This window comes from Bacillus rossius, chromosome 1 (assembly GCF_032445375.1).
Source record: "Bacillus rossius redtenbacheri isolate Brsri chromosome 1, Brsri_v3, whole genome shotgun sequence".
NCBI classification, from domain to species: domain Eukaryota; kingdom Metazoa; phylum Arthropoda; class Insecta; order Phasmatodea; family Bacillidae; genus Bacillus; species Bacillus rossius.
This window is the reverse complement of record NC_086330.1, coordinates 330,136,906-330,164,777: the sequence shown is the minus strand read 5'-3', so window position 1 is coordinate 330,164,777 and position 27,872 is coordinate 330,136,906. Positions and strand designations below refer to the sequence as shown.

Genomic DNA, 27,872 nt, shown 5'->3' with positions numbered 1-27,872 from the left:
ACGTAACCAGTTGGAACTCCTATTTAGTGATAAGTAACCGGTCACTAAGAGCCTGTATTTCATTTAAGGGTGTCACCAACAGTATAATCACTGATCATTATTTCACTAATAATTACTCTCAGTCAAGGTAGAATTCCTCAAAGTCGTAATAATCTTGTTTTCCACAAACACGTGCATTTTCTGGAAGAACCATTACAAATATCCAATGTGTGACTTGCAGTTATGGCAAGAATGAGTCCCTAAATGCCGCAAACTTCTGGAATCATCTACATTTGACGTAATACGTGTATAAACAAAAAATTTTCAGATACTTGCACTGTGGAGATATATTCTAGGAGATTTGCAGGAGTGAAAAACAGCTTGCTACAATTTCTTTTTGATATTTAAAGAGCTTACATCCTAATTTACAAAGCCTCGTTTTTAAGGTACTTTACCATACTGTTTCGAATTTCAGCCATTGCCTAAATACAGTTTTCGCTTTTGATTATTGCTATTTTAATAGCTTTGTTTAACTCTGCGCATTTACAAAACACATTCATCTTAGTTTTCCTATCATATTATTAGTACAGTCAGAGCTACATAGCTACATAAGGCCTATCGCAATTGTGAAACAAATTCATTGAAATATATTTCGTTTAAAGATTTGGTTATTATAGATATATTTATATTATATTTAACGTGGTACCTTTCTTGAGTTTGTTGTTCTGACACAAATATATTTATATATTTATATTCTCAACAGATAATTCACCAAGTGTAATAAAATGGATGTAAAATGTTGCGCAAGTTTTAATAATTACGAAGACTTACACGAGCTTTTACACCCTCCATGGATAGATATTTTACATGATTTTAATTAAATTCATATTATAACCATATTTAATTGTTTAAAAGTTTTGTCTACTAAACAAGTACTTATTTCATGTTTTTTTATGAACTTAAAGCAATTTTTTATTTAAGTCCTATTATGAAATGAAATAATTAAATTATGCGATATACAGTGTTGGGTTAGCTGTTTGTATGTAGCCTTTGTCTTCAAAACCCTGAAAAACTCGTGTTCCTGTGGTTCTGGGAAAACTGTATTTTTTATTTATTTAATGAATGACATAATAATAAATGTGTGCATGTACTTATATACACGTGTTAAACCTACTTGGCGAAATTAAAAACTAACTTCAATCTTCAATTAATTAATTTAATTTGTGTGGTGCGCGCGCATCTTAATAATTCACTCTCATCATTTTTTTTTTCATAACGCGCCTAAGGAAGTATAATTTCAAAAATATTTTTTTAGACGAAGGCTACATACGAATAGCTAACCCCGAACTTTATACCACATGATAAATGTTTGAGTATATGTTAGGACTGACATACAAACGTGCCTTTAAGTTCATAAAAAAAAATATGGATTTGTTTGGTATAAAAGAAAACTTTTTATAAATAATTAAATATTGTATATTATGAATTTATTTAAAATCATGAGCAAAAATACGACACATTAGAGGCAAAGTTTTTCATGACACTGACTCCGTTAAGCGCTGCATCCGGTTGTTCTAATCATAACCCGAAGTTTCAGCAGAAGGGTTCTCTAAAGCATCCAGGTGCACTGAGCGAGTTTGCTAGCTGCTCGCCTCGACGCCCTGTCGTTGCAAACTAACTCGCTCAGTGCAGCCACCCCAACTCGCTCACTCGCCGCTCGCTCTGGGCAGTGAGTACAGTTGAAGACTGGACTACTCTTCTCGCCATTCGTCTGTCACTGCTGTGGTTTGAATGGTCGTTCCAAGTCTCAGTAAACAGATCGGTTGTAAAATTTTAAACGGGAAACAATTCGTCAAGATTCAAGAATTAAAAAAAATTAATCCGTGAAAGTCAAGGGTGTATCTGTGTTGGCGAGGCGGGATGATAAGAGCGACGCTTGCCGGTGATTCTAGCGTGGTATCGCCTCTAAGCGCAAGGCTTTGATCTGGCGCGCAGACTTCTCGTCGTGCTAAGGGCAATTATCGGATTTGAAAGGTGACCATTACATTAAATGGCGGAGAAATGAAGATAAAGGTGTAATGCAAGTCCCTTGAGCGCTTTAAAGTGTCTGTGCCGAATGTTAAATGCCTAGAATTTATTCTGTACTCAAACGTTTCAGCCATTTTTACTCTTATAAAATTACAGTTCAAAAAAGAAATACGGAAACAGAACTAATCATCCGCTCTTAGAGTAATCTTAAACGTTTTTCTGAAACACTGGGATATGCTGAGTGGTTTTAAATAGCGTGTTTTTTTCTGAAACTCTGCACTTCGTCGTGTGAGTGCACAGGAAGGCAGAGAATCTTAATTCACCCTGTGTTAGCTACGGCCGCCCTCAGTGGTCACACCTCAACTCCCTCCTTTTCGATTTGGATCCGGTTCCCGACAACTTTTGAATGACTACGCCTCGCGCTCAACATACTCCCTCGGTGTCTAATCCCGTTAGGGCATAAACCGAAAAAGGAGATAAGTGGATCATTTACATGTCCAAATTAGGAGAACCAAATATGGGACATGGGTTCCGAGAACCGGGGAACAGTTACGCCATTTCCAATCGCGGCATGGTTCCGACAACTGAACAGCTACATCTAGAGGTTGAGGAGACCCATCCCAACTTCGACGCCACCGAGCAGCTGCCAGCACGCCGTATACCACAGGTCAAGGACGGTGCTTGCCCCCATGGCTGGCCAATCCCCTCCTAGCACATGATGCATGTGACTCTCTTCCTACATGGCTAATCCCAGCACGACTAGGCGTATAGGCTTCGGCCTGAGACGCACCTAGGTCCATCCATAACCCGGACCCCTCCAAATTACACTTTGTTTTAGCTAGGTTAGAAAAAAAATTTAAATCACAGCAGCTTATCATGATGGGCCGACAAATTTTTATACACAACAAACAGAAAAAAAAAGTAAACAATATCTACCAGTATTTTGATTTTACTTATTATTAATAATTATGCTTTCAATTGAGGTATTCATTTGTCAGTTTCTTATTAGTTTTTGTGGCATGCTTGCGTAGAGGCCATGCTTTGACCAATGATGTTTTCGATATAGTAATTTAACACACAATTAAAACTATATTTTTTAAGTATTTTGTGTTTCCACTGTTCGTGAAATAAAACGTACACGTAGGTACACGGGGTTCGATGAAATAATTTAAATTAAACATGTACTAATAATGCACACAAATGCAAACCAAAATCATCCTTGGTATGTTTGTTGCTGGAATGGGAGGGTGAAAAGTGGAGGGGAAAAGGTTAATCATAATTAACGCCCCGGGGTGACAGAGGGCCTATAGCAACACGTCCCTGAAGTTAATCTAAGGCTCTTCGACATAAAGCAATAACAAACAAAACAATTTTATTCCCGTGTCTCTGGGGAATATCGGAAGCCCGTTCTCACGCGACAACGCAATCAACTCCACCAGGGCAACGCCATATATATTTTTTTATTTGTATTTTTTTGTTTACTGCCGCCGACGCTGGTACAAATGAGGACAGCCGGCACGAAACAGCCAGGTGCTATCGGGGTAATTTTCCCTCTGACATTTATCGACCCCTGGTCATTGGCCCTCGCTCGCGGACCAATGGCCGGGGCGCGCTGCAAGTGCAAGTTCCGCTCGAAGTCGGCGCTGATACCTGCCGGAGGCCTGACACGCGACGAGAGGTAACGCTGTTAGTAGATACAAATGGGGCAGCGGAGACAGGCGCCAGGCGGTGAAGCTGTGTGTACAGGGTTCTTGGTGTGGATCCGTGAGCCGGTACGCCATCTTGGATTGTCACGTCATGGCGGCCATCTTGGATGACCTTGACCTTCAAAATTTGCAAAAATTTGCCCAAAAAATCAACAAAATTCGCTAAAATTTCAATATTTTTTTTTTGGAAAAAAAAAATCCCGCCAAAAATTTTCAAACTATCCCAATATTCAAAAATAAGGATTTTGAAAACCTTAAAAGTCATTTTGCCTTAGAAATATCACAAATTCCTAAAAACGGCTTAAGCATCCATGTCCACATAAAGCCTCCGATAAGCCATTTCTAGGAATTAGGATACCATGACCTTCATTTTGAATTATGACATAACCGTTTCAATTTCCGTTGCGGCATTCATCTTGAAAATATGTAATTTTTATGTTAGAAAATCGGGAAAAATTTTAAAATTCTTAAAAAAATTAAATTATCTAATTTAATAATAGAAAATAATAAAAAATATATTTAAAACATTTTAATGTACACTTACGCCATGGAGCTCGGAGTCCTCATTTCGAACCCAGCGAGGTAAAAGAAATTACGTCAGGTCCTTCTTCCGCGGAAGCCAACAGCAGATTGACCTCCCATCACTTAGGATGGCAAGATATATATCGTCAACTAGTATGACGTCATGTCCGCCATCTTGAAAATCCGTAATTTTCATGTTAGAAAATCAGGGAAAATTTTTAAAATTATATATATATATATATACTTACTATATATATACCTAATAAACAAGAAGTTTCACTTCTGCCCCACGTGGACTCAACGTGCACACTTTTTTAAAGAATAAAAACACACGTGGAAGAAATAAGAATGTTTTTGGATGGGTATTACCGATTTTTTTCTATGTTTTGATAATACAACAAAATTATCGCTGTGGATTCATGTTCAAAGTAAGTGAACTTACGCCCTAAAAAATTACGAATACCTATAACAGTAAATTTTTGAAAATCCCTGGGAATTTGTAACTATAATTCTTCGTAAATTTAAGGTAAAAATTTATTTAACAGTGTATAGAGTGTCTCTCCTTAGATTGCAGTGTATATTTCAAAAGGGCATTAGCTCTCTCTACCCAATGCACGATATCTGCCATTAGCGCTGTCCTTGTTTCTCTGTGCTCTGTTGTCAGATGTACGCCATAGAGTAGAAACGGTTTGGACACAACTTTTTAATGCAATGAAAATTTATTTAAATTTCCCAAAAAAATATATTTTTATAATTTGTAATGAGAAATTTTAATACATTTTATTATTGTAGTTCATCAAGAGCATAATCTTATAACATTCAATTCTAACGTTTAAGAAAACGTAACGGAAAGACGCTATCTTGGTTATAACCATTTTTTTTTTTTTCATAATTTTTTTAAATATAATTTAACACTCTAATTTTTGGCTCTGTTTGACCATATTACATAATTAATGGAATGACTTGTTATTAATAGTTACGGACGTCTACAAATAGTTTCTCCTGTGCTGTGAAATAATAATTGGTGTTTAGAATTGATATTATTTCTTTCATAATGTATACCGTAATAATACTGTAAAGACAATAATGTATGGTCTTAGAAAGATAAAAAAATAGTAAAATGAAAAAAATATATATTAAAACCTTTTATAATCATCATATCACAAACAATAATTTTAAAGTTAGCAAGCATGGTAGAATCAATCTGGCAACAGTGGGTGCCGAGACAGACTATTGGTACGACCTCTATGGAGTTAGGGATTGTCAGGAGACAGGAATGCTGTGACGTGGTAGAAGTCACATTTATTTATTTCGCCATCGCCATATTGTTCCGCCCGAAAACATTACACAAATTGCGCTTTGACCACGTCTTGTGATGGCTAGCAAGCACGAATTAGAATCTCCGTCGTCAAACACTGCCACTTCTGCAAAAATAAAACACAGCCCTTGAAAACTGTTTCCGCCACGCAAGCCAATGTTTTTGGGAGTTTAACCGACGCGTGGCAAAGAACCTTGATCTGGGAGAGAGAATAACTCCTCACGCGGTGACCACGTGGCCACGCCGTCTGTGTGGCGACTGCGGAGCACGAGACATTGGCCGTGTTCACAAAACTTCCGCTCCGAGAAACCTAAGATTTCCCTGACGTTGAGTCAGACGCCCGGAAAAGTCAGCTTTCGTGCATCTTCGTTTTTTTTTTTTTTTTTGTAAAAGTATCATATAGATTAGGTTACGTGTATTAAGGCCCGTATACAATTGCAATGTCATAAACTGTGTCCGACGGGCACTGATCGCTGATTGGTCTAGGTGACCCTCTGACGTCATGCGTGGCGTGGGCGATGGTCCGAATCTTCCTGGTCTAAATACACTGGTCAACTTAAACTTTTTGTCCCAACACTCACTACATTTTAATTTCCGGTTCCCGTTCCAAAAGGCAAACAAAATAATGGACATTTATTATCATTTATTTTTTCCTTACAGAATAAAGAAATATTATTGAACTCCCAAAAATTACACATGTTAACTAAACATTCAAAACTTAGCTGTGTAAACATGAAAATAGTAAACAAATACAATAGAAAAACTTTTATTTTGGCGCTCTATATATACTGCGCTCTGGTGACTACTTTATAAATCAATGGATTCGGACATCGACATCACAATAATTGTAGACTGGAATGTTTTCTGGGTGAAATTGTGACGTGATTCAAATTAGTTTAAAGACACAGACCGCCCATAGGGTGGACGGGCCTTTATATGTATAAAAATGTAAATTCTAAATTATTGGTGATCATATCATAAAGACTAATGAAGTGTCTAGTTAAGAGGTTGGCTTCTTTTCTTTCTTCTCTAGTTCTAGGCGCTGACTGGCGGCGGAGTGAGTGGCCAGTGTAGCCACTCACCACAAGGGCTGCGAGTGCCCCCGGTCATGAATCCAGAAATGGATAAAATCATGAAAGCAGTACTACGCGTCCAAATTCCCAGCCCCCCCCCCCCCCCCCCCCCATGGTAGACACTCTTATACTCTGTCCAACTCTTTATCCACACCATCCTCTTGTCTCCTCTATACTCCTACGCAATTAATGCATGCCCTTGCATCACGCATATCTGTGCCCAGGGTTTTCCCTGTGTCTATGCAGGTTTAACCTGGGCCCAACTTAACATTGTTTTGAGCTAGTTTTAAGGAAAGGGGAGTTAATCATGGCTTCAATCGCTGCCATGGCTGGCCAATCCCCGCACAGAGCACACGATGCATGTGACCCTCTCCCTGCACGGCTGATCCCAGCATGAACAGGCGTATATGCTTCGGCCTGAGACGCACCTAGGTCCCTCCCTAACCCGGACCTCTCCTACAAATACATTTAGTTTCAGTTAGGTTCGGAAAAGAAATTGGTTCCAATTCAGTGAAGGTCAGACTTCCGTTCCTCTGCGTGCATAGTTGTAGGGTCTGCTGAATGAAACCACGAATGGCTGGTAGCAGAATTTGAAAGCAAACAGCGGGAAAAGTGCGTCTGTAAAACATCTCTCATTCCCCCTCCCCCTTTCTGCTCCCTCCCACCCAACCAAAAACATGTTTCTGGTTGGTAGTGACATTTATTTATGGGACGTTTGCTTATTTTCTTTTGCATTCATTTATAGGACTGTGATTTTCTAATCGTCCATAATGTTGTTACAATAATCTTTCTGTTCGAAAATACATTCCAAAATCCTAATACTATGAACGTTAAAGTATGGACTTATGGTTATTTGGATGTTAGTTAATCACGTGTTACTACTAACCGATATTGATAAAAGTTGGCACGAAGGTAGTCTATTTATCATAATAGCCCATGGGATACACATACATTCTTATATATGTACGCATACATAAGGAAAATTAATAGATACCTAATAGCCAAATTAAAGCTTTCATAATTAAAAACAAAGTTGCTGCTGGTTACTTCATGTAATAATTATTATTTATTATTTACCAAAGATTTTTTTTCTTTTTAGGTTGTATACATTCATAAAAAAAAAAAGAAATTAGAGAATTTATGCACCAAAAATTATTTTACACAAATTTCTCTTTGCGTGAGAAATACCTTAGTTTTACATCTAAAACATTTAATTTGTATGTGTGTATTTATGTACATGTATATATATAAATGTTATATATTAAAATATATACCCAGAGGGGAGCTACGTATGTGTGATTACACGGTAAGTGTGTGAAGTTTTTCAGCTAATTGTTGCGCCATATTGGTTAGACGTTTGTTTGACGTAGATGTTTGTATTGTGGAAACAGTTTCAAATTACTTTTTTTTAAAAATGAAAATGACTGTTTTTCACGACGGAGATTCTAATTCATACTTACTAACCATTATATGACTGACGTTATCAAGTACCATTTCCGCAATGTTTTGGGCGGAACAATATGGCGATGGCCATAGTGAAACAGCGACTACAATTACGTCACAGCTGCCGTCTCCTGAAGATTTCTTACTCCATGTATATAACATAATTATACATAGGGAAATTCAATGCACACAGTAATAAGCAAACACGCATATTCTATATGTACATCAAATTTAGTACTGTTATATGAAGCAATTTTGCCTCTATGTACTTTATTTTTAGTTCTTACTAAAGGGATTATCTATTCATGCAATATATCTTTGTAATGTTTGTGCTTTTTTTTATAATTACAAGTGGCTTAGTATGATTATGAATAAATTATGCACCGATGGATTCGGAGACGTATTACGTGAGTGTACCATATACCTATACACTTAATGACTTAATTATGGTCACATTTCCTCAACATAGTCTTGCAAACTGTCCTGGTTTCAGAGGTGGACTCACATCAAATATGTTGTAGGAACTTAAGTATCGCCATTCAGTGTAGTACATAGTTGTATTTAGAGTATCCTAGCAGTATTGAAAGATTCTAAAGATGTACAGTATTCCTAAATGTATGGCAAAACGTCAATTTCTGTGGTTACTACAACGCTCTACACTTTGCAAGTCAAAATACTTCATTAAATAGCTGCTTCGTTTCTTATTACTTATTCTAAACCTCCGTCGCATGGAAAAATTAATTACCAATCGTTACTGACATACTGAATTGTATTTATGTACTGTTATCGTGAAGTTGTAAAGCCATAACGAACACACGTAAATCGTAACTTCGTAAATGCTTATTTTATTAAATAAACATAACCAATAAACAGGGACGTAACTAGAGGGGGGCAGACATGGCTTGTGCTCCCCTTGTGTGTGTGTGTGTGTGGGGGGGGGGGGGGCACTAAACTGGCAGAGTAATTTTTGTTTTAGATATTTACTTGAATATTGTAGTGTTATAAAACACAAAAAAAAAAATGTTGTATTGAAAGGTACATACCTGTATGTCGTCAAATATTTAAAAATTAGCCATTTTTTGCGTACTAACCAACTTTATATGTATTCATATTGAAATGACTGCAAATAAAAATATAGTTTTAGATTAAAATAAAAATATTTTTAATACTGAAATAAATATGTAGTGGTAATAGGAGATGTTGTCGGGAAACGTTTAGGTTTGGTTGGTTTTAAAGAAAAAACGAAAAAAAAAAAAAAAAACGATGGAGGGCCTCAACATGATTTCTTGTAAAATAGTCAAGTTAGGGGTCATCCATTAATTACGTGAGATCATTTGGGGGGGGGGGGGGTGTTTGTGTATGTTTGTCCAGCAAAATCTTATAAAATCTCTTTTAAAGGGAGAGGGGTTCATTGGAAATCTCACGTCAACTTTTAAATTAAAAAATTATTTACATTATTATTACAGAGAATAAAAAAAAATATTCTTACTTTTTTCGGGGGATTCAATTTTACCCGTAATTTTTTTTCCTTAGTTTCTGAAATTTCTATTATTTCGAGAATAAATAAAAAAAAGTTTAGATTTTACTAAAAGAAAAAAAAAAGCTAAGAGTCTGAGCTCGAAGAGATTGATTTTGTATCACAAAAGCAATCTCGATTATAGACAGTTTTAGTAAATATTTTCTATGCCTGGGATTCCCCGAATTAAGACAAGAGACGCACAAGTGGAGATTCCATTCGGAAAATTCCCCGCTGCGCCGGTTATACAAAGATTTAGTTTTTAAAAAATTATATCTTAAATCTCACCAAGGAAGAGGAAGGAGATCAAATTAAAAGAAAAACACCTCACGTAATTAATGGACGCCCCCTTACGTCCTTGCCAAAAACAGTGTTTATTTTAAAAGGCAGTAATTTTAATATGCAATACTAATAAGATGTAAAGTCAATAAACTAATTTTCCTAGAATGAATGTAACATGCAGGGTCGTTGAGATAAATCAAGGGCCTGTGAGCATATAATTTTGTCAAGCCCCGTCCATGTTAATTAATTTAAAAAATATCAAACCTTACAATTAAAAGGAAAAATAAAGAAGCTTAAAACTCGTAAACGTTACGTGTGGCCAAACCTGTAAATGTGACCTCCGCGGATGGCATAACTAGTGAGGGTTGCCATGAATTATATTAACAATAGACTTTTTCAATTTTGCCCTAATATTAGGGTAAGTCCAAGCATGAAAAATACTCTCGAAACTCAAGAGGGTCGCGGTGATATTGCAACCACTTCCTCCCCTCCCTCCCTTTTCCCCTTAACGTCCTGAACATGTGAAGATTAGCGTTGAGAGCACAGTCATAAATGCGGAATGTTCTGGGTATATTTTACCTGCAGTCGTTTCGCCGAGCGAGCCCGAACGCGAAGAACCGGTCGCGCCACCCGGTCGCGCGATCCCGAGCTGGTAGTTCCTGCGCCGGTCGCCGGCGGCGCTGCGGCGCTCGACGCAGTTCCGGAGTCGGGCGGCAGGAGCGCTGCGGGCGCGGGCGCGGGGCAGCCAGCGCGCCAACCCGCGGACAACAACAGTAGCTCTGCCGGGCACCCGGACGGGCAGCGCGTAGCTGTGCGTGGCGATGAACCTGCGAGGTAAGCCGGCGGCCTAAGCAGGCTCGTGCGTGCTCACGGTAAGAACGCTACCATGATCAGTGCCACAACCGTTAGTCTGCTTTCAAGAGGGAACGTTCCAGCAGAACGAGTTTGTTCCGAAGCATAATCCGGCATGTAGTTTGTGATCGTTTTGATACCGTACTTAAAAGGCGTGAAACATTTTTGCCTGTAGCTACAAATGTAAAGCAAATAACGTGCAGACTTTCAATAAAGCACAAAATCTTCTGCTGGAGCGTTCAGTGTCCGCATTGTAGTATTTTTTTTGTATACGTTATGTTTGTTTGATAAGGGTGTTACGTCGCTCTGTTATGCGCGCAGAGTTAAAACGAGCGGAACCTCCAAGATTATAGTGAGATGTGAACCGCTTGGGTGCCAACTCAGAGCTCGATCTCTGCTGTATGCATGTCTGTGCATGGAAAATATTGGGAATGTGAGTTTACCAAACGATGTTGAGGAAGGGAAGAATGCTCGGCGATGGGAGAGTGGTTGAAGGCGTGGCGGTTGGCACGTGGCCAGAGAGCGTGCCCGCGGCACGGGCTGTTTGTTTACGTCGTGGCGGCCGGACATGTGCCTGTGTTTACAAAACAAGTGGGTGTCGTGTTCTAAAAAGGGCTCGCTGAAAGCCCTCCACGCTTCCGTTCCGTATTTGGAGGGGGGAGGGGACGCCTGTCCATGCGCCCCTCTCTAAATAAGAGAAACTGAAACTTAAAATAAAAAAGGATAATATAATTTTTTTTTGCTTTATGCTGTTGGTTCACTTAGTTTAAGGGCCCCGTTTACCCGGGCACACACGCGGTGCGCAGAGCTTCAGGAAAAATAACGCGATTTCAAAACTACTCAATATATCCGAGTGGCGTCTGTTTACGAAAAGCATTCAAACATTCGCCGAGGGCCCGAACAGTACTTTTGATTTCAGGTTATGTTTTTAAACTGTATTTTTAGAAGAGTTAAAAAAATGGCTAAAACGTGTGTTTTCAGGATAATTTTTAGGCGTAAAACAACCGGTACAGATTCTTGAAATCACTTGCAATACACCTTTATCTTCATTTCTCCGCCATATAATGTTACGGTCACCGCTTAAATGGTTATCCTGTGACGACGAGAAGACTAAGCGCCAGTTCACAGCTTTGCGCTTAGAGGCGATACTGTGCTAAAAAATTACCAGTGAGCGTCGCGCTTATCATCCCGAACAGACGACGCCCTTAACTTTGACTTTATATCAAGTCCCTGTTCCAACTTCCAGCACTGAAAGCTGCTACCACTGTACTTGAACTCCATCGCCAGAACTTTCTGACTCGTGCTGCCGAGTGCCAATGTAGCGCTCCGCTTTCAAAGGGCGTATCAGAATAGTGCGATGCATGTTGGAATGAATCTGAGCTTCAGCCAGTCAGTTTGTCTCATGTAACTGACAGTTTCTCAAAAGTAGTGACACAGCCGGAAATATCGCGAATTCGTCTGGCGTCCGGCCTCAGGCTCTACCAACGTTTGCTTTTCAATTGCCTGATTTCTCAGTGAGAACTTATTTTGTTTTTGTTAGTTGGCACTAACTGATTCATTTACTTTTCTCACAAGCTGGGAATAGTTGGCTCAAGGTCGCAGAGGGGCGTGTCCAGACAACTGCCATGCAGTCATGAACACAGCGCAAGAGCATGAACTTGCGACCAAATGAATGTGCGGATTTTCCGTGTACCTTTGCCAGTGGTGTAGGTGTTGTTCTGCCACCGCTGTTCCGTCAGCAGTGTCTGTGGACAACTGCGTGTGATTGTCATTGTTCGTAAACGAACACATGTACCGTTGTTGCTTTCAGCGTGACAGTAGCGCGGGTACTTAGTACTTTTGAAAACTGTTAAATTTGATTCAAGGTACCTACATGACACAGACCAAGGGCGTCGTCAGCCGATGGTCAGCCGATGGCGAGGGGGGGGGGGGGGGCAAGTTTTTTGAATAGTATGTAATTTTTTTTTGCATTTGGCTACATTATTTTATATCTCTAATGCCCCCCCCCCCCCCCCCCCCCCCTTCCTGACGACGCCCTTGAGACAGACATCAAGAAGTACCTACCAGCAACAGCCACTAAGTAATATACTATTTCTGTGCTAAGAAAAAAAACTATTTTTAAATATTTTTACAAATAAATACGCGAATAATTCAGTTTTATTGAGAAATTAATTAATTTTTTGTCTGTGTAAATTTTTTCATCTCTATTAATCAGAAATTTTCCATTTTTACAAGTTCAGGTTAATTATTTGACAAGACGGACTTTTCAAATATCCTTTAGATTAACGGTTCCTTGAAGAGATATTCGGGAAATAAATATCATTTGACAGTTTCCGCGTTTCCAAGAATACTTATTGTAATTTGTAATTAATGAAATACCGCACATCAATAATCGACGTGGACCAGCATAAGCTGCGCATTTGAAACATTTGTGTCCCCAACACTTACACGCCTGTATATATTCTTTCGTGGTTTTTATTGCCAGATAACTTTCCCATTCTAATCGAATGCGTTTCTAAAATTGATAATGGGTCGGGAAAATGTCTGGTGCGAGAAACGAGAGACTACTGAGAAAATAATAATCTTATGTATGAAAAAAACAAACTAAAATGCCATTCCGCATAGCCGTATAAATAAAGTGTTTGAGCACGTAGATATAAATTTTATTTTGACAAAAGGAAGACACCAAACATTTAACACTCATAGTTATATTGTCATTTGTAGAGACCTGAAAAATTCGCGAATTTCACAATAGGTTAAAATTCAAATACATGCATATACATTTCAGCTGTTTTTGCATTTGGCTCACTGTTCATCTGGACGACTCACCTCGACCAAAGAAGTATCGACTCACTGGCAAACCACTTGAGACGGCTCACAGTCAGGAAATGGCGTTTCTTGCCCGAGTATACAGAGGACTGTGTAGTATACCTATCCTGGCGGTCTTCGAAACCGCGAACTTTTCCAGTCCCAAGTTATTGACAGTATTATGCAGTATAGGTAGTACTTCATATAAAAAATGATTATTTTATTACTTGTAATTTGATGGTTTAGTTTCCCGTCTTTATTAACTGAGGTGAATTAGTCTTTAGTCTGCCCCACGCTTAGACTGCAGTACATAGTAAATGCGGAGCACTGTTGCCAGATTGCCACTAACTGGCTTGACAACATTAAAAGTCTTATTTTGTGTAGGCCTACCATCGTTAGTCTTAATAAGTTTTAATATTTTTTGATCATGCTATTTCTTGAATTTTTATAAGACCATAAACAGTGTTATTACAGTTGTAGACATTCTGACAGAAAAAATAATAATTTAATGATAAACTAATTATTGATTCACAGGAGAAATTATTTGTATCAGTCACTCTCTATTAATACCAAGACATTCGATGAAAGTGTGTGCTACGCTTGAAAGTCACGAACTATTTAAAATTAAATTATGTAAACAAATGGTTAGCAAAATCGGTCCAAACGAAGATGGAGACTTTCAATTACGTCTCCTTAGAAATACAACAGGAAAATGTATTTTCATTCCGAATTTTACTTTACAAAATACAATATTTCCGATTCATTTTAAAAAAATGTCATTACATTACAAAGTTGTGTTCTAAGTAGTTTGTGTTCTCTGGCGTAGATCTGGCAACAGAGCCCAACGAAACAAGGTCAGCGCTAGTGGCAGAAACCGTGCATTGGACTGTCTAGAAGTGACGAACTGTCACCAACTTGTAAGTGCCGTCTCGGTCTCCGTCTACTTACTCTTTGGTTGACCCCGTGACTAGAGTCAGATCGCGTCAATCAGTAGTCTGGTCCGTGTCAAGAGCCATCACGGACGTGTTAAGCGCCCCATACACTGTCAAATTTTCGCTTCCAACACCTTCAAACATGTTCTGTCAAATAAAGTTGGAGGGTATAAGACGTCACCGATATCGTCACTAGCGCAGCCATGTTTGTTTGATAAGTTGGATGACTGGAGTTTCCATCAAATATCTTGCATATAGGACAGGTAATAAAATAAGTGGGATGTTGGATGCGATCGGTCAATCATAAGCGTGCCTTTCGAAAAGCATATGGTCGATTAAAGAGGTTGAAAAAGTTAAATAACTAAAATAATGTTAATATGAATGTCCTATGAGGTAACATTTAATGCCTAAAAATTAAATTATTCTTCTATAACTTTAAAAAATTTCTGAAATGTTATTTCATTATACAACGAATATTATTGTAATTTAAATTAAAAAAAAACACAAACATTAAAAATATTCCGTTCAGCACTGTGATAAATAATTTAATTTTTAAAAATGAGAAAATAAATTTTAAAAGTTAGAGATAGCTCAGACAAAAAAAAAATATACTTTGATAGTGCGACATGATTTAAAACATATTTGGGGTTATCTGTCCAAATACATTTGATGGAGATAATTGGAAGCCTTTTTCTGTCCAATGCTTCCCCTCCAACTTTGTTGTCAAATACATTGGAGACAAACAATTGACAGTGTAGGGCAGGGGCTTTAGCGGTGTCATGCAGCCGCCGCCGCCGATCCATCATATTGCCATCCGGGGCAGTAAGCGGGGGCGAGGCCAGAAACCCGAAGTTATTATAACTCGCTAAGTGCATAGTAATTCAGGTGCACCCCACACTGGTGAAAAATCATTTGAATCGATGGCGGGGGTGCGTGTCTTGTGGGATAGGTTTGGCACACGGGCCTGTGTGTGCGCTGGTAGGTTGTGTAATGCTATAAAAGTTACGTGTACCTAATTCGGCGGGAGAGTGAAGCTCCCCTCCAGTTAGATCGGCTAACAAGAGCGCAGCAAGAGAGCAAATATGTCGGATTCCCCGAGAAGGGAGAGGGAGAAGGTTCGCAGAATTTACGGCCCGAGGGTTGTGCGCATGAGGGTAGTCGTCAGTAGTCATCTCACTACACAGGAAAAAAAAAAATCTGTACTTTTACAAAAGATTCTTGTGGAAGCCAGTTGCCATGAAATAGTTTGTAATACTACAAGAACGATATTGTGACTTTGTACAACACACGGCTATGGTAATTTTTGCACATATGAAATACGTTTTTTCCAGATAATACTGAGTTTTTTTTTCTTTCGAAAATTGGCGCATAATTTTATAATTTAATAGAGTTTTGATTCAAGCATAATTTTTCTAAGCCACGGAAAAGATAAACGAATATTCAGTTTATTTTGTTTTATTATGCTTTTTAATGTTTATACTGGAAAGCTATTCAGGGATCGGTTTACAAATAACTTTAACTATTGGAGGTACTGGGACAACACAAAGCATAAATGCACGGGTAAGAATCTCAACCCAGTATTACTGCGAACACTATTTTGTAGTGATACAATTGTTTTCATGTAAATGTACAAATATACAAGTAGCTGTAATTTTACATGAATATTTCTGTTCCATTTACAAACAAAAATAATTCTCTGCGCCAAGCGCGGATAACCTAACAATATTCAAAACATCCATATTAAAACATAGTTCGGGAGTTATTGTTACCGCCATCATCTCCCGTTTCACAGTGAGAATTGCCTTCACAATGAGGGGCCGGGTATACACCCAAGTCGTACAGAGTGCCAATGGTTGCTTGGTCCGTGTAAATGATGACGTACTCGACATTTCGGCATTCCTTTCAGCAGCCGTCTTCATGGGCGTTAAAAAAACCCGTAGGCGTCGTGTTATGGCTCAGTGTTTGCACAGCCGAGCTGTGATTGTATCTTGTGGGTGTTCGAGATTATAGAAGGATCTGGCAAATCAATCTGAGTCTGCTTAGTATATGCCAAAAATGTGCGAAAATAGCCCCCTTTTTTTTTACATAGAAAACAAGTACCGAGAAAAAAATTTGTTTTAACAATAAAGTGTTTATAGTGCAAATGAGAGGCGAGTGAAAGATGTAAAATAAAAAAATTGTAGAATTTATGAATTTTAATCGCGCTTGCGACATCTCAAGGTAATGAGCGTACCGTTTAATTTTTTTGTATCAAAAGGCAACTTTTCTTCACTATTATATATTATATATTAGTTCCACGTTTCAAGTTTTACGTTCCAAGGTAATAATTTTCATGTAAACTTCTTAAGTTTCACACGTTAAGTTAAGTGATCATGACCCCGACCTAAGGCAGGCTATGTTTGAAGTTAAATTTTGTATAGTTGTAAACAGAAATGACTTTCAGGGGTTGATTACAAAAGTTAAAACTTCATCTCACACATTATTTTATTTACGTTGCTATTATTTGCGGGCCTTTCCTGGAAGTCTATCGCAATAGTTCTCTTGCATTGAAAATGCAAACAAGTGTTGTACAATACCTACTATGTGTCCGTAGTCACTTATGGACCATAGACTTGGACTATAGACAAGAGAGATTCTGGGAAGATCAGAGCTATGAATGAATTTTTTTATGAGTATTTTGGCAGTGCCGATATGGAATAGGATCACAGCAAGAGCAGAAGTACATGACTTGAGATCATTTAAAAAAGCAAGAATGAGATGGTATGGCCATTCCCAGAGAATGGGAAAAGTGAGGCTGCCTAGGAAAACGAAGGAGTTGAAGGACACAGGAAGAAGACCCCAAGAAAGACCAAGGAGGAGGTGGGAAGAGCAGATAGTTAAAAAAGAATGCCGGAGAGAGGAGAAGACTGGAATAAAGAGGATGTTGAATGGTGGCGGGATAGAGGAAGATTGAGGCATTTTACTTTGCTGACGCGGCCACAGGCTGGAAACAGTTGATGATGATGATGATGATGATGATGATGATAATAAGTTATCTTGCAATTGTTGTTTTATTTGCCACAAAATCTTTTCAATAGTTATTTACCAGTGTTATATAAGAGCAGTAAAAAGTCATACACGTGTTCGTAATTACTACCGCTTGCGTTGCGTTTTACAATTTTCAAATTAAGCTAAGAAAATATCTAGTGGAAACATTTGGCATCAAACAACAAAATCAAGAGAAAGAGTATAGTAAATCCAGTGCTGCCAACGACTAGGCACACCCATAAGTAATCAAATTTATGCATACTGTTACGAGCGCGCTTGGCTGCAGTGCTTGGCGTCGCCGCACTCGTTCGGCCTGTCTGCGCCCCCTTCCACCCGCATCCTCTCCCTGGTATCTCGTGTCATACTATCTCACTACATCCTGACCGTCGCAGCGCGCACCTGCCTCAGATCGGGTTACTTAAAAGAGGCCGCACTGCGGAATAAAATGACTCAGACGCCTTTATCGGCGTTCTTAGAGCAGCCACCGCGTCCTTCGAGGACTCACGACGCGTTTCTGGGCATTTCGACGGCGAAGGTCGCGAGATATCTCGGAGACATGCCCGATTGTTCTGGATGGGAACCCAAGGGCTATTTAAGGAGGTTGGGCCGACCTTCGAGTCAGTCAGAGAGGGAGACTGAGTGAGTTCTCCCGCGGCGGAGATCCGGGCGATAGTGCCGCGGGTGCGGCAGAGTGGCGAAGTCCTTGGACGAAGGTTCCAGGGCAGTCAGTCAGTCAGTCGGTGACTGAGTGAGTTCTCCCGCGGCGGAGTTTCCGGGCGATAGTGCCGCAGGTGCGGCAGAGTGGCGAAGTCCTTGGACGAAGGTTCCAGGGCAGGGAGTGAGTAAGTTCAGTGGAGTCGGGAGTTTTCCCGCGGCGGAGTTTCCGGGCGATAGAGTCGCGGGCGCGGCGGAGCCGAGTGAAGTTCCGAGTGAGGCGTCGTGTGGGATCTCGGCGAAGGGTGTGACGGCGGCGGCGGAGTGTGGCGACGGAGTCCCGCGGCGGAGACCCACGAGGGGTGCTGCGGTCAGAGTTGCGCCGGAAGTGCGGCCCAGCGAGGTGTGTGAAACGAGTGACTGGGGAATTGGCATTTCTTTAAGTGTAGTTAATTATTTGCCAATTTAGAAGATTATTTGTAAGTGGCAAGTAGTAGTAATAAATAAAACTGTGTGTGTGGAATAAAATCTATTAATTGGGCTATCCTTACGAACCCGCAGGGAAATCGTAACATTTTGGTGTCAGAAGTGGGATAGCCCTAATTAACAGATTTTGGATTTTGTTACATTATTAGAATAATAGTTAAGGATAGAATTTAGTTTACGAGAATAGTTAGTGTTTAGAACTTTAGTGAATTTGAAATTTTCTACAGTTAGTTTGAGTATACTGTAGTCAGTGTTAGTTTTGAATGTAATAGAGTTATTGTTAGTTAAATTAGAAGGTTCGGCTAGGTCATTTAAAATTAAGAACAGTATTAGAAAAAAAATTATTTAGGCTTGTAGTATATGTGGACAAGAAGGATGGCTGCCGATGAGCTTAAGAATGTCCTGGCATTCTTGGCCGAACTGAAGAGTGGCCAGGAAGAAATGAAGAATGAAATGAAGAGTAACAGGGAAGAAATGAAGAATGAAATGAAGAGTAACAGGGATGAAATAAAGAATGGCCAGGAGAAAATGGAGAATAGGCTGGACGAGATGAAGAGTAGCCAGGAAAAAATGGAGAATAGGCTGGACGAGATGAAGAAGGGTCAGGAAGAAATGTTAGCCAGTATGAAGAATGGTCAGGAAGAAATGTTAGCTAGTATGAAGAATTTTAAGGAAGAAATGGTAACCAGTATAAAGAAATTTACAGAAGAAATGAAGAGTGGAAGGAAGGAGAGTAAGAACCACCATGAAGAAAAGAAGAGCGGGTCAAATAATAGCCTAGAGGAAATGAAGAAGGGTCAGGAAGAACTGAAGCATGGCCAAGAAGAAATGAGGAATGAAATGAAGACCGAAGTGAAGATAAGCATAGAAGGGAAGAACAGCCAAAAGAAAAACAGCGAAGAGAAGAACGGCGAACAGAAGACCGGTCAGGAGAAGCACAGCGAAGAGAAGAACAGAGAAATGAAGACCAGCCAAGAGGATACCAGCCAAGAGGATACCAGCCAAGAGGATACCAGCCAAGAGGAGACCAGCCAAGAAGAGACCAGCCAAGAAGAGAACAGTGAAGAGAATAACAGTGAAGAGAAGAACCACAAAGAGAAGACTAGCGAAGAACACTGTGAAGAGGACATTAGCCAAGGAGAGGAGAACATCCAGGACATGAAGATGAAAGAAGAGCTGAAGAAAAGCATAGAAGTAGTGAAGATGAGTTACAAAGTAAAGAATATTGAACAAGAAGAAATGAAGATAAACCAAAGAGAGAGGGCAAAATTCACAAAAGAGCTGAAGAAAAGCCGAGAAGAGATGTACATGAGTCAAGAAGAGATAGAGAAGTGCAAAGAAGAAACGAAGGAAGACCAAGAAGAAACACAGGAAGACCAAGAAGAGGTGAAGAAGGACCAAGAACAGGGGAATAAAGACCGAGAAGAGAAAATGAGAACACAAAGAGTGAAGAAGATGGTGCAAGGAGTAACTGAAAGCAGTCCAGACGATATTCATAAGAACAAAGAGGGAATGAGGAACCAAGAAGAGACGAAGAAGAGCTGGGAAGAAATGCTTTGTGAACAAGTAGCTACGAGAGAACAAACAGAGAGAAAAAGGGAAGAAACAAGCGAACCATTGGGAGGCAACGAGCAATGCTCTCAAGAGTATCGAGTCCTTCCAAGGCAATGGTCGGTCCGTCTCGGGCAGCTGACTGAACGACATGGGGAATCTGCGACCCAGAAGTGTCGCCGGGCGACAAGAGAAGCTACATCTAATGAGAGAGAGGGTTACCTGGTGAGACTGTATAGCTCGCGATGGAGGAACGGCAGGAGACCTAAACTTCGAGTAGCATGGGGACCTCCAGGAGGAGATGCATTACCTGTTCGGGACGAACAGGTTTAAGGAGGGGGCAATGTTACGAGCGCGCTTGGCTGCAGTGCTTGGCGTCGCCGCACTCGTTCGGCCTGTCTGCGCCCCCTTCCACCCGCATCCTCTCCCTGGTATCTCGTGTCATACTATCTCACTACATCCTGACCGTCGCAGCGCGCACCTGCCTCAGATCGGGTTACTTAAAAGAGGCCGCACTGCGGAATAAAATGACTCAGACGCCTTTATCGGCGTTCTTAGAGCAGCCACCGCGTCCTTCGAGGACTCACGACGCGTTTCTGGGCATTTCGACGGCGAAGGTCGCGAGATATCTCGGAGACATGCCCGATTGTTCTGGATGGGAACCCAAGGGCTATTTAAGGAGGTTGGGCCGACCTTCGAGTCAGTCAGAGAGGGAGACTGAGTGAGTTCTCCCGCGGCGGAGATCCGGGCGATAGTGCCGCGGGTGCGGCAGAGTGGCGAAGTCCTTGGACGAAGGTTCCAGGGCAGTCAGTCAGTCAGTCGGTGACTGAGTGAGTTCTCCCGCGGCGGAGTTTCCGGGCGATAGTGCCGCAGGTGCGGCAGAGTGGCGAAGTCCTTGGACGAAGGTTCCAGGGCAGGGAGTGAGTAAGTTCAGTGGAGTCGGGAGTTTTCCCGCGGCGGAGTTTCCGGGCGATAGAGTCGCGGGCGCGGCGGAGCCGAGTGAAGTTCCGAGTGAGGCGTCGTGTGGGATCTCGGCGAAGGGTGTGACGGCGGCGGCGGAGTGCGGCGACGGAGTCCCGCGGCGGAGACCCACGAGGGGTGCTGCGGTCAGAGTTGCGCCGGAAGTGCGGCCCAGCGAGGTGTGTGAAACGAGTGACTGGGGAATTGACATTTCTTTACGTGTAATTAATTATCTGCCAATTTAGAAGATTATTTGTAAGTGGCAAGTAGTAGTAATAAATAAAACTGTGTGTGTGGAATAAAATCTATTAATTGGGCTATCCTTACGAACCCGCAGGGAAATCGTAACAATACGATTCAACACTCGCTAAACAAACAATCACGCGAGATACTAGAGTCAACAAAATAATTAACACTACTTCTATAAAGTAATGAGATAATCCATCCGTGAAGTAATTTAAAAATTTCACAGGTTTGCAAACATTTTAATAATTAAAAAAGCTAAAATATGTTTAATAATTCATATTTACTGTAAGCACAAGAGCTAAATGGCCAAAATATATGGAAAGAAGAGCTGATTTTGAAACGTCATTAAGTTACTCTGTGTTCGTAATAAATACGTAAAACTTCGTAGTTCTGTTTCTGGACGTCTAAATAAGTAATGAAAATGCGTAATACTTGGCAGTAGGTATTGTAAATCGTGCCAAAATGCTCTTACAACAAATGAATGACATAAAAACATTATTATTACCGGCATTATGTGCGAGACTGGGCCTCAGATCAGCTGCACAGCACTCTGCAGCTACCATTACATTATTACCGGAAGCTCAGAGAGGTACTCATAGAAAAAGCGGGTCATCTCTCAATCTGGACGGAGCTATTACTCTTGTTCCGAAGATTGTTATCGATTGGCAGCCGTCCGTCTTCAGCGCTCGTGGTTTCTGTGCTGGGTGTGCCCTATCACTTCCCCCCCTACCCCTCCCCCACATCCAAAAAGCAATACCTCGCGCTATAACAACAGCCAGTTCTTCCATAAACCAAGGTCTCGCGTGGACATTTATCATCCTTTACTTTTGTTTGCCCTTCTTTTTTATTATTATTTTCGACCCAAATGACGGCAGACAAAGGTAAGAAGTTCAAGAGGGAACCCAACCTATCTTTTTTTCCCCTGGGGAAAATGCGTACTTCGAAACACCTTTAGTTGAGTGGAATGCTCGTTTTGACCACAGGCCACGAACAACTCCACTTACCTCGTGGCTGTAATCACAATCAAGAATAGTGTTCTCTGGTCAAAGTTATAATAAAAACCGAAACAAACCTGTACTTTTATTTTTATATCCTGGTTATCCATGAAATAAAATAGTGTTTTTGTTGCTATAAAATGATTCACCCTGTCAAATATTTTTTTTTGATAACAGAATTACTATGTAGTTTCAGCAAAACTATATAAAATAATAATTCATAATTTATTTACAATTTGAGTGTCTACCAAACAAATAATGCAGCAAATACACAGACATATGTCTCTCGTGAACACAGAATAACATTTCATACAAACATATAATACACGACAAAGACAGTCACAAGACAAAGTACCATCAATACAAAAAAAAATGTAATTTGTTCGTAGTTAAACAAATTGAAATTGAAATGAATCCAATATATAATTCAAAACATTGTCGATGCTATATACTTTCATGATACATAAGAATTTTTAGATGTATTTCATAAGTAGTATACTTTATTCCCGACCGGCGCAGGGTCCAGGGTGAGGTGCGAGGTGCCTGCCACCATTTTGGATTGTGACGTCATGGCGGACATTTTAGTGTCAAATTTCCTCAAAATTACTTAAATATTCCTCAAAAATTCAAAAATTAAATTTGAAATGCCTCAAAATATATTTGCCTTAGGAAAAAAAAATCTTGAAAACGGCTTAAGATTCCTAAAAGCAAGCCTCCACAACCTTGACCTTGACTGTAAACATTAAATTATTTAAGTTTTGGCCAAATAATTCCAAAAAAAAATACCAAAAAAATAAAATAAAAAGTTTACTTCACGTGTTTATTTACTTTATGGGTTCGATCGCCGGCGAGAGTAAATCTGTAATTTATTAATAAAATTATTTTTAAAACTTAATTACAATTAAAAATAATTTTAAAAAAATGCTTACGGCGCACCCGCCATCTTAGATTCTAGAACCTTCCGTCATTTTGAAAACTGACGTCTTGTCTGTCATCTTAAAAATCCGTAATTTTTATGTTAGAAAATCGGTAAAAATTGTAAAATTCATAAAAAATTATGTAATAAAATTTAAATTAAAAAATCATGGAATCCTTGGTTTGAACCCTGTGAGGACAATCGATTTAAAATGGCGGCGTATCCTTCCTTCACGGAAGCCACCGGCAGACTGACCTCTCACCACTAATTTCAAGGAATATGTTACATCGGCCAGTATGATGTCATGGTGGTCGTCTTGTTTTCGTATGCTTAAGGCCATCATATTGGATCCGACATTGTTTTCGTCTGCTAGAGTGCGCCACCTCCATATTAGTTTCATTTTTATCCGCTAGAGTGCAGTATTATTTAACAGACAGTCAACTGTCACGATATTCGCCAAATTAACGGCCTTCTTGGCCACCATCTTGAAAATCTGTTATTATTTAGCTATAAATTCGCAAAAAAAATTCCAAATCATCAAAAAATTACTTCTTTTAATACTGATTGATTCGATCGAATACAGTCCTCGGTTCGATCCTTGATCAATACAATAAAGTAATTTTAGGTAAAAATCTAATAAAAGTGACACATTGAAATAACATGTTCAAAAAATAAAACAACAAAAGTACAAATAAAAATTTATTTCATAGTTTATACTCTACTACAAGTACAATAAACAAGCAAGTTTCTAGCATTTTTCGATTTCTGCAGTCTTCTTGGAAGGCGAAGTGAGTCCTTTGCATGCCTTGGCTTTTGTTTTTCAGGTAAGTTATACATTACAGTCGTACAATTAGTGCTTACCCACCGATAATTATTTTGGCCACGCATGTCAGTTTGTGTCAGACATGTCTATTCAGTGGCCAGGAACGCACTTCCAATAGATGGCAATGCAAATCCATTTGTTGGTCAGACACATCCAGTCAGTAATCATGAGGTCTTATGTTTTGATAATTGGAATATCTTTCAAACAGATCATGTAAGAAGTCGTGTACATAGGCCAAGCGTCTCCGAACCAAGATGCCAATAGTGGCATGACTACAGAAGTAACTATCAAAACAGGAAGCACATTTGGTAGCACAATCAAAGAAGGAAGCACGTTTGGAAGCACATTCGATAAAAAGGAAGCACATTAAAAAAAACCTAAAAAAAGCACATTTGACAAAAAGTAAACACAGTTGGAAGCACATTTAAAAACGGAAGCACATTTAAAGCAAATAAAAAAAGGAAGCACATTTGGAAGTACATTCACAAAAAATGACTTGTCGAGATGTTAAACATTAATGAGCACATTGATTTATTTATATTATCAACCAGCAGTCACCTTAAGACTTTGGCCACGTTGATTGTTTCGTTATTGTTTTTTTTCCTCATTACTATTATTTAAAGGCTATACTAAAATTTTAACTCCATACCTCCCGTGCATTTGTTTTTTTCTGCTACAAATATTTTTAACAAATATTCACTTAGTTTAATATGATTGGTGTAAACATTCGCGCAATTGATGATAACTACGTATACCTATTCGCGCGCTTTTTCACAACCACGATATTGCCCTAAGTTCATATTTGAGGCATAAAAACAAATGCAAGGGAGGTATGGAGTTAAAAATTTGTAGGAATAGCCCTTAAACAAGAGTAAAGACGAAATAAAAAAAAAACGAAGGAAAAAAAATCGACGTGGCAAGTGCTAATTTCAGATTATAATGGAGAGATGATTTGAAATTTGGACAATAGAAGTACTTTTGTAGGCATTTCCAGGATGACTTCCGCTGAGTTATTCGGGTTGGGGTTCGTGTCGGCCTTCCTGCATAGAATAGCGCGTCCGCACGAAATGCCCTCCCCCCCCCCCCTGCACGACTGCCTCATCCCTCTAGGGCCGGAAGGCGATTATCCCGCGTCGCCGGCCACACCCCGTGACCTTTACGCGCTGACGGAGACCGGCGTCCTCTCCTTCTCCGGTCCCGCAGCCAACACCACTTGTAAACCTCGCTGTCAAATGTGTTCAGTGCAAGCTTTGAATATATATACTGTATAGAAGTCGCGAGTGGATAGGATTTACTCTACGTTTTTCAAAAGCGTTTGATGAGCAGCTTGGGAACTTCACCGCTGCAGTGCGCTGCCGTAACGCCCTGTATCGTCTTAGTAGTTATTTACACGTTAGAGCGCAGCGCTGTCGCCCGCTGTCATTCCCCGCACCCCTCATCCATCATTCACTGCAGCTCAACGTCGTTCAACGGGAGGGGGAAGGGGTGTTTGAAGAGTTAGACACTTGTCCGCTAGGGACCACCACAAGTCGATGCCCTAGAGATGGTGGCGATTGCGGCGGTGAATTAACCAACTACCTCAAAACCGTATTAGAAATTATAACCTGGGCTGGCGACTTCTATACAGTATATATATTCAAAGGTGCAAGGCATGGACTCCCCCAACTCACACCCTTTAGTTCACTTTCAAGATATTTTTTTTTGAAGTGGAACTTCTTTGGACGCGACGAGAGCAAAATTTCAAGGCCGGATTTTAATGCAACGACGTATTTCGTGGAGCATTGTTGTGAAACGTTTCTGACGCTAAAAAAAAAAAAAAAAAAAAAAAAAAAAAAAAAAAAAAAAAAAAAAAAAAAAGTACTTGGCTAAATAGATATAGATAAGGAGACCACTATTCTATATACGTTTCTGGGCTCGTATTGGTTCTCATTTTAGTGCGATGATTGTCCGCCACCAGAAAAATAAAGAACCGATTAAGATAGATAATAAGACAGAGTGTGCTCATGCACTTGTTTCAGAATATATATAAGTATGTATGGTGTACAGTCAGCTGAGAGTGCCTTGAATTTTATATATGCTACGAGCGCTCTCGCGTTCTTCCTTGTTCAACCAGCAGCGTAGAGAGAGCTGTTGAGACAGTATGGATTTCATATTTCGTTCAGAGATTTGGCGTGTTACAAATCTCATAATTGTATGGAGAAACATTAAGGGGCCCGCCTCGTCAGGGGTGTATGTGTGTTAGTGAGGCGGGATGATAAGCGTGACGCTCGCTGGTGTTTCCAGCGCGGTATAGCCTCTAAGCGCAAGTCTCTGAACTGGCGCGCATTCGTCTCGTCGTCACAGGATAACTGTGAAATTTTAGCGGTGACCGTAACATTATATGGCGGAGAAATGAAGATAAAGGTGTTATGCAAGCCCCTTAAGTGCTTTCAAGAATCTGTACTGATTGTTTTATGCCTAAAAATTACTCTGAAAACACGCGTTTAAGCCATTTTAACTCTTCTAGAAATACAGTTTAAAAACTTAATCCGAAACTAAAAGTACTTTTCGGTCCTCAGCGAACTCTTAAATGCTATTCGTAAATAGGCCCCACTCGGATATCTTGAGTAGTTTTGAAATCGCGTTGTTTTTCCTGAAGCTCTGCACACCGTATGTGTGCCCAGGTAGGCGGACCCCTTAACACGCACAGTTTTTCTTTATGGTATTTTCAATTGTGAGTAATATTTATTGTTAATTAATCATTATTGATGGATCAAATGATTACTGATATCCGGAGCAGTTAATTTGAAGAGATTAATAAACTTTGTTAATTCATGTTTATTTAGAACATTGTCTTCTTTCTCTCTCTATTTTTCTCTCTCTATCTTTCTCTCTCTATCTCTCTCTCTCTCTCTCTCTCTCTCTCTCTCTCTCTCTCTCTCTGCCAAGTTACCTCTTACGATATACTTCCGAGCTAAGATTTGAATTGCCAAAGAAGTTTTACTTCTATCACGTGTACTATATTTCACGCGCATTTTTTTTTTTTTTTTTTTTTTGTAATGCAGAGGTTCATCCTGATAACAATACGCAATTACAGTTCTACTGGTAATAGATTTCAGTGAAAACCTTACAAGTTATGCGATACGTGGGGACCTCGTTTACATTTATGGCCACGATAACGTGTTTATATCTTATATTTAATGTGTAACATCTTAGCTCTTGGTATAGGTCATTTAATAGACGTCATTTCGTGAATGAAACGGAAGACGCATGGAACGGAAATGTGTAGCCACGGTGTTGGAATCTGTGGCAAATGCCGTAAACAAAATTTCACAAAGCCAAAATAGTATTAAATGTTTAATGAATTCTAACAAGATATAATATAATCCCTTGTCGAAAATCAGTACCAACCCAGGTTTTTTTTTAATGTCTTTTACGCTTTTATCGAAGCCTTTTTGATTATATAGTTAAAAAGTTCAGCCTGCTAATCAAATTATTCACTATCCGACGTAGCTGCTCCGGCAGCGAATTCTAACGGCGGGTGCGGAAACTATGTGTGATTCGCGTCAATAAATGTCGTTGTAAATACAATTTGCGTATATTTTTATCACTAGGGTTACGGAAATTTCGCGGATTCATTTAGTCGCAAGCTAGAAGACAAATAGTCACACTCTCGCACTGTGTTCATGAATGAACTGCAGTCATTTGGACACGCCCCTCTGCGACCGTGAGCCAACGATGTTCAGCTAGGAGAGAAGTAAGCGGATCAGGTAGTG

General features: G+C 39.8%; 1 protein-coding gene across 2 annotated transcripts in view; it reads left to right on the top strand.

Moving 5' to 3' along the window:
- Nucleotides 1-8,237: 8,237 nt before the first annotated feature.
- Nucleotides 8,238-27,872, top strand: part of LOC134528031 (phosphatidylcholine:ceramide cholinephosphotransferase 2-like) — a 248,470-nt gene continuing 228,835 nt past the window's right edge. The window contains exons 1-2 of one of the 2 annotated variants that reach the window (XM_063361210.1): nucleotides 8,238-8,476; nucleotides 10,453-10,701. In XM_063361210.1, coding sequence (XP_063217280.1) covers nucleotides 8,448-8,476; nucleotides 10,453-10,701 — 278 coding nt within the window. In that variant the 5' untranslated portion in view covers nucleotides 8,238-8,447. Of the gene's footprint in view, nucleotides 8,477-10,452; nucleotides 10,740-27,872 lie in introns of those variants that run through there. The other variant, XM_063361214.1, reaches the window with a different exon arrangement.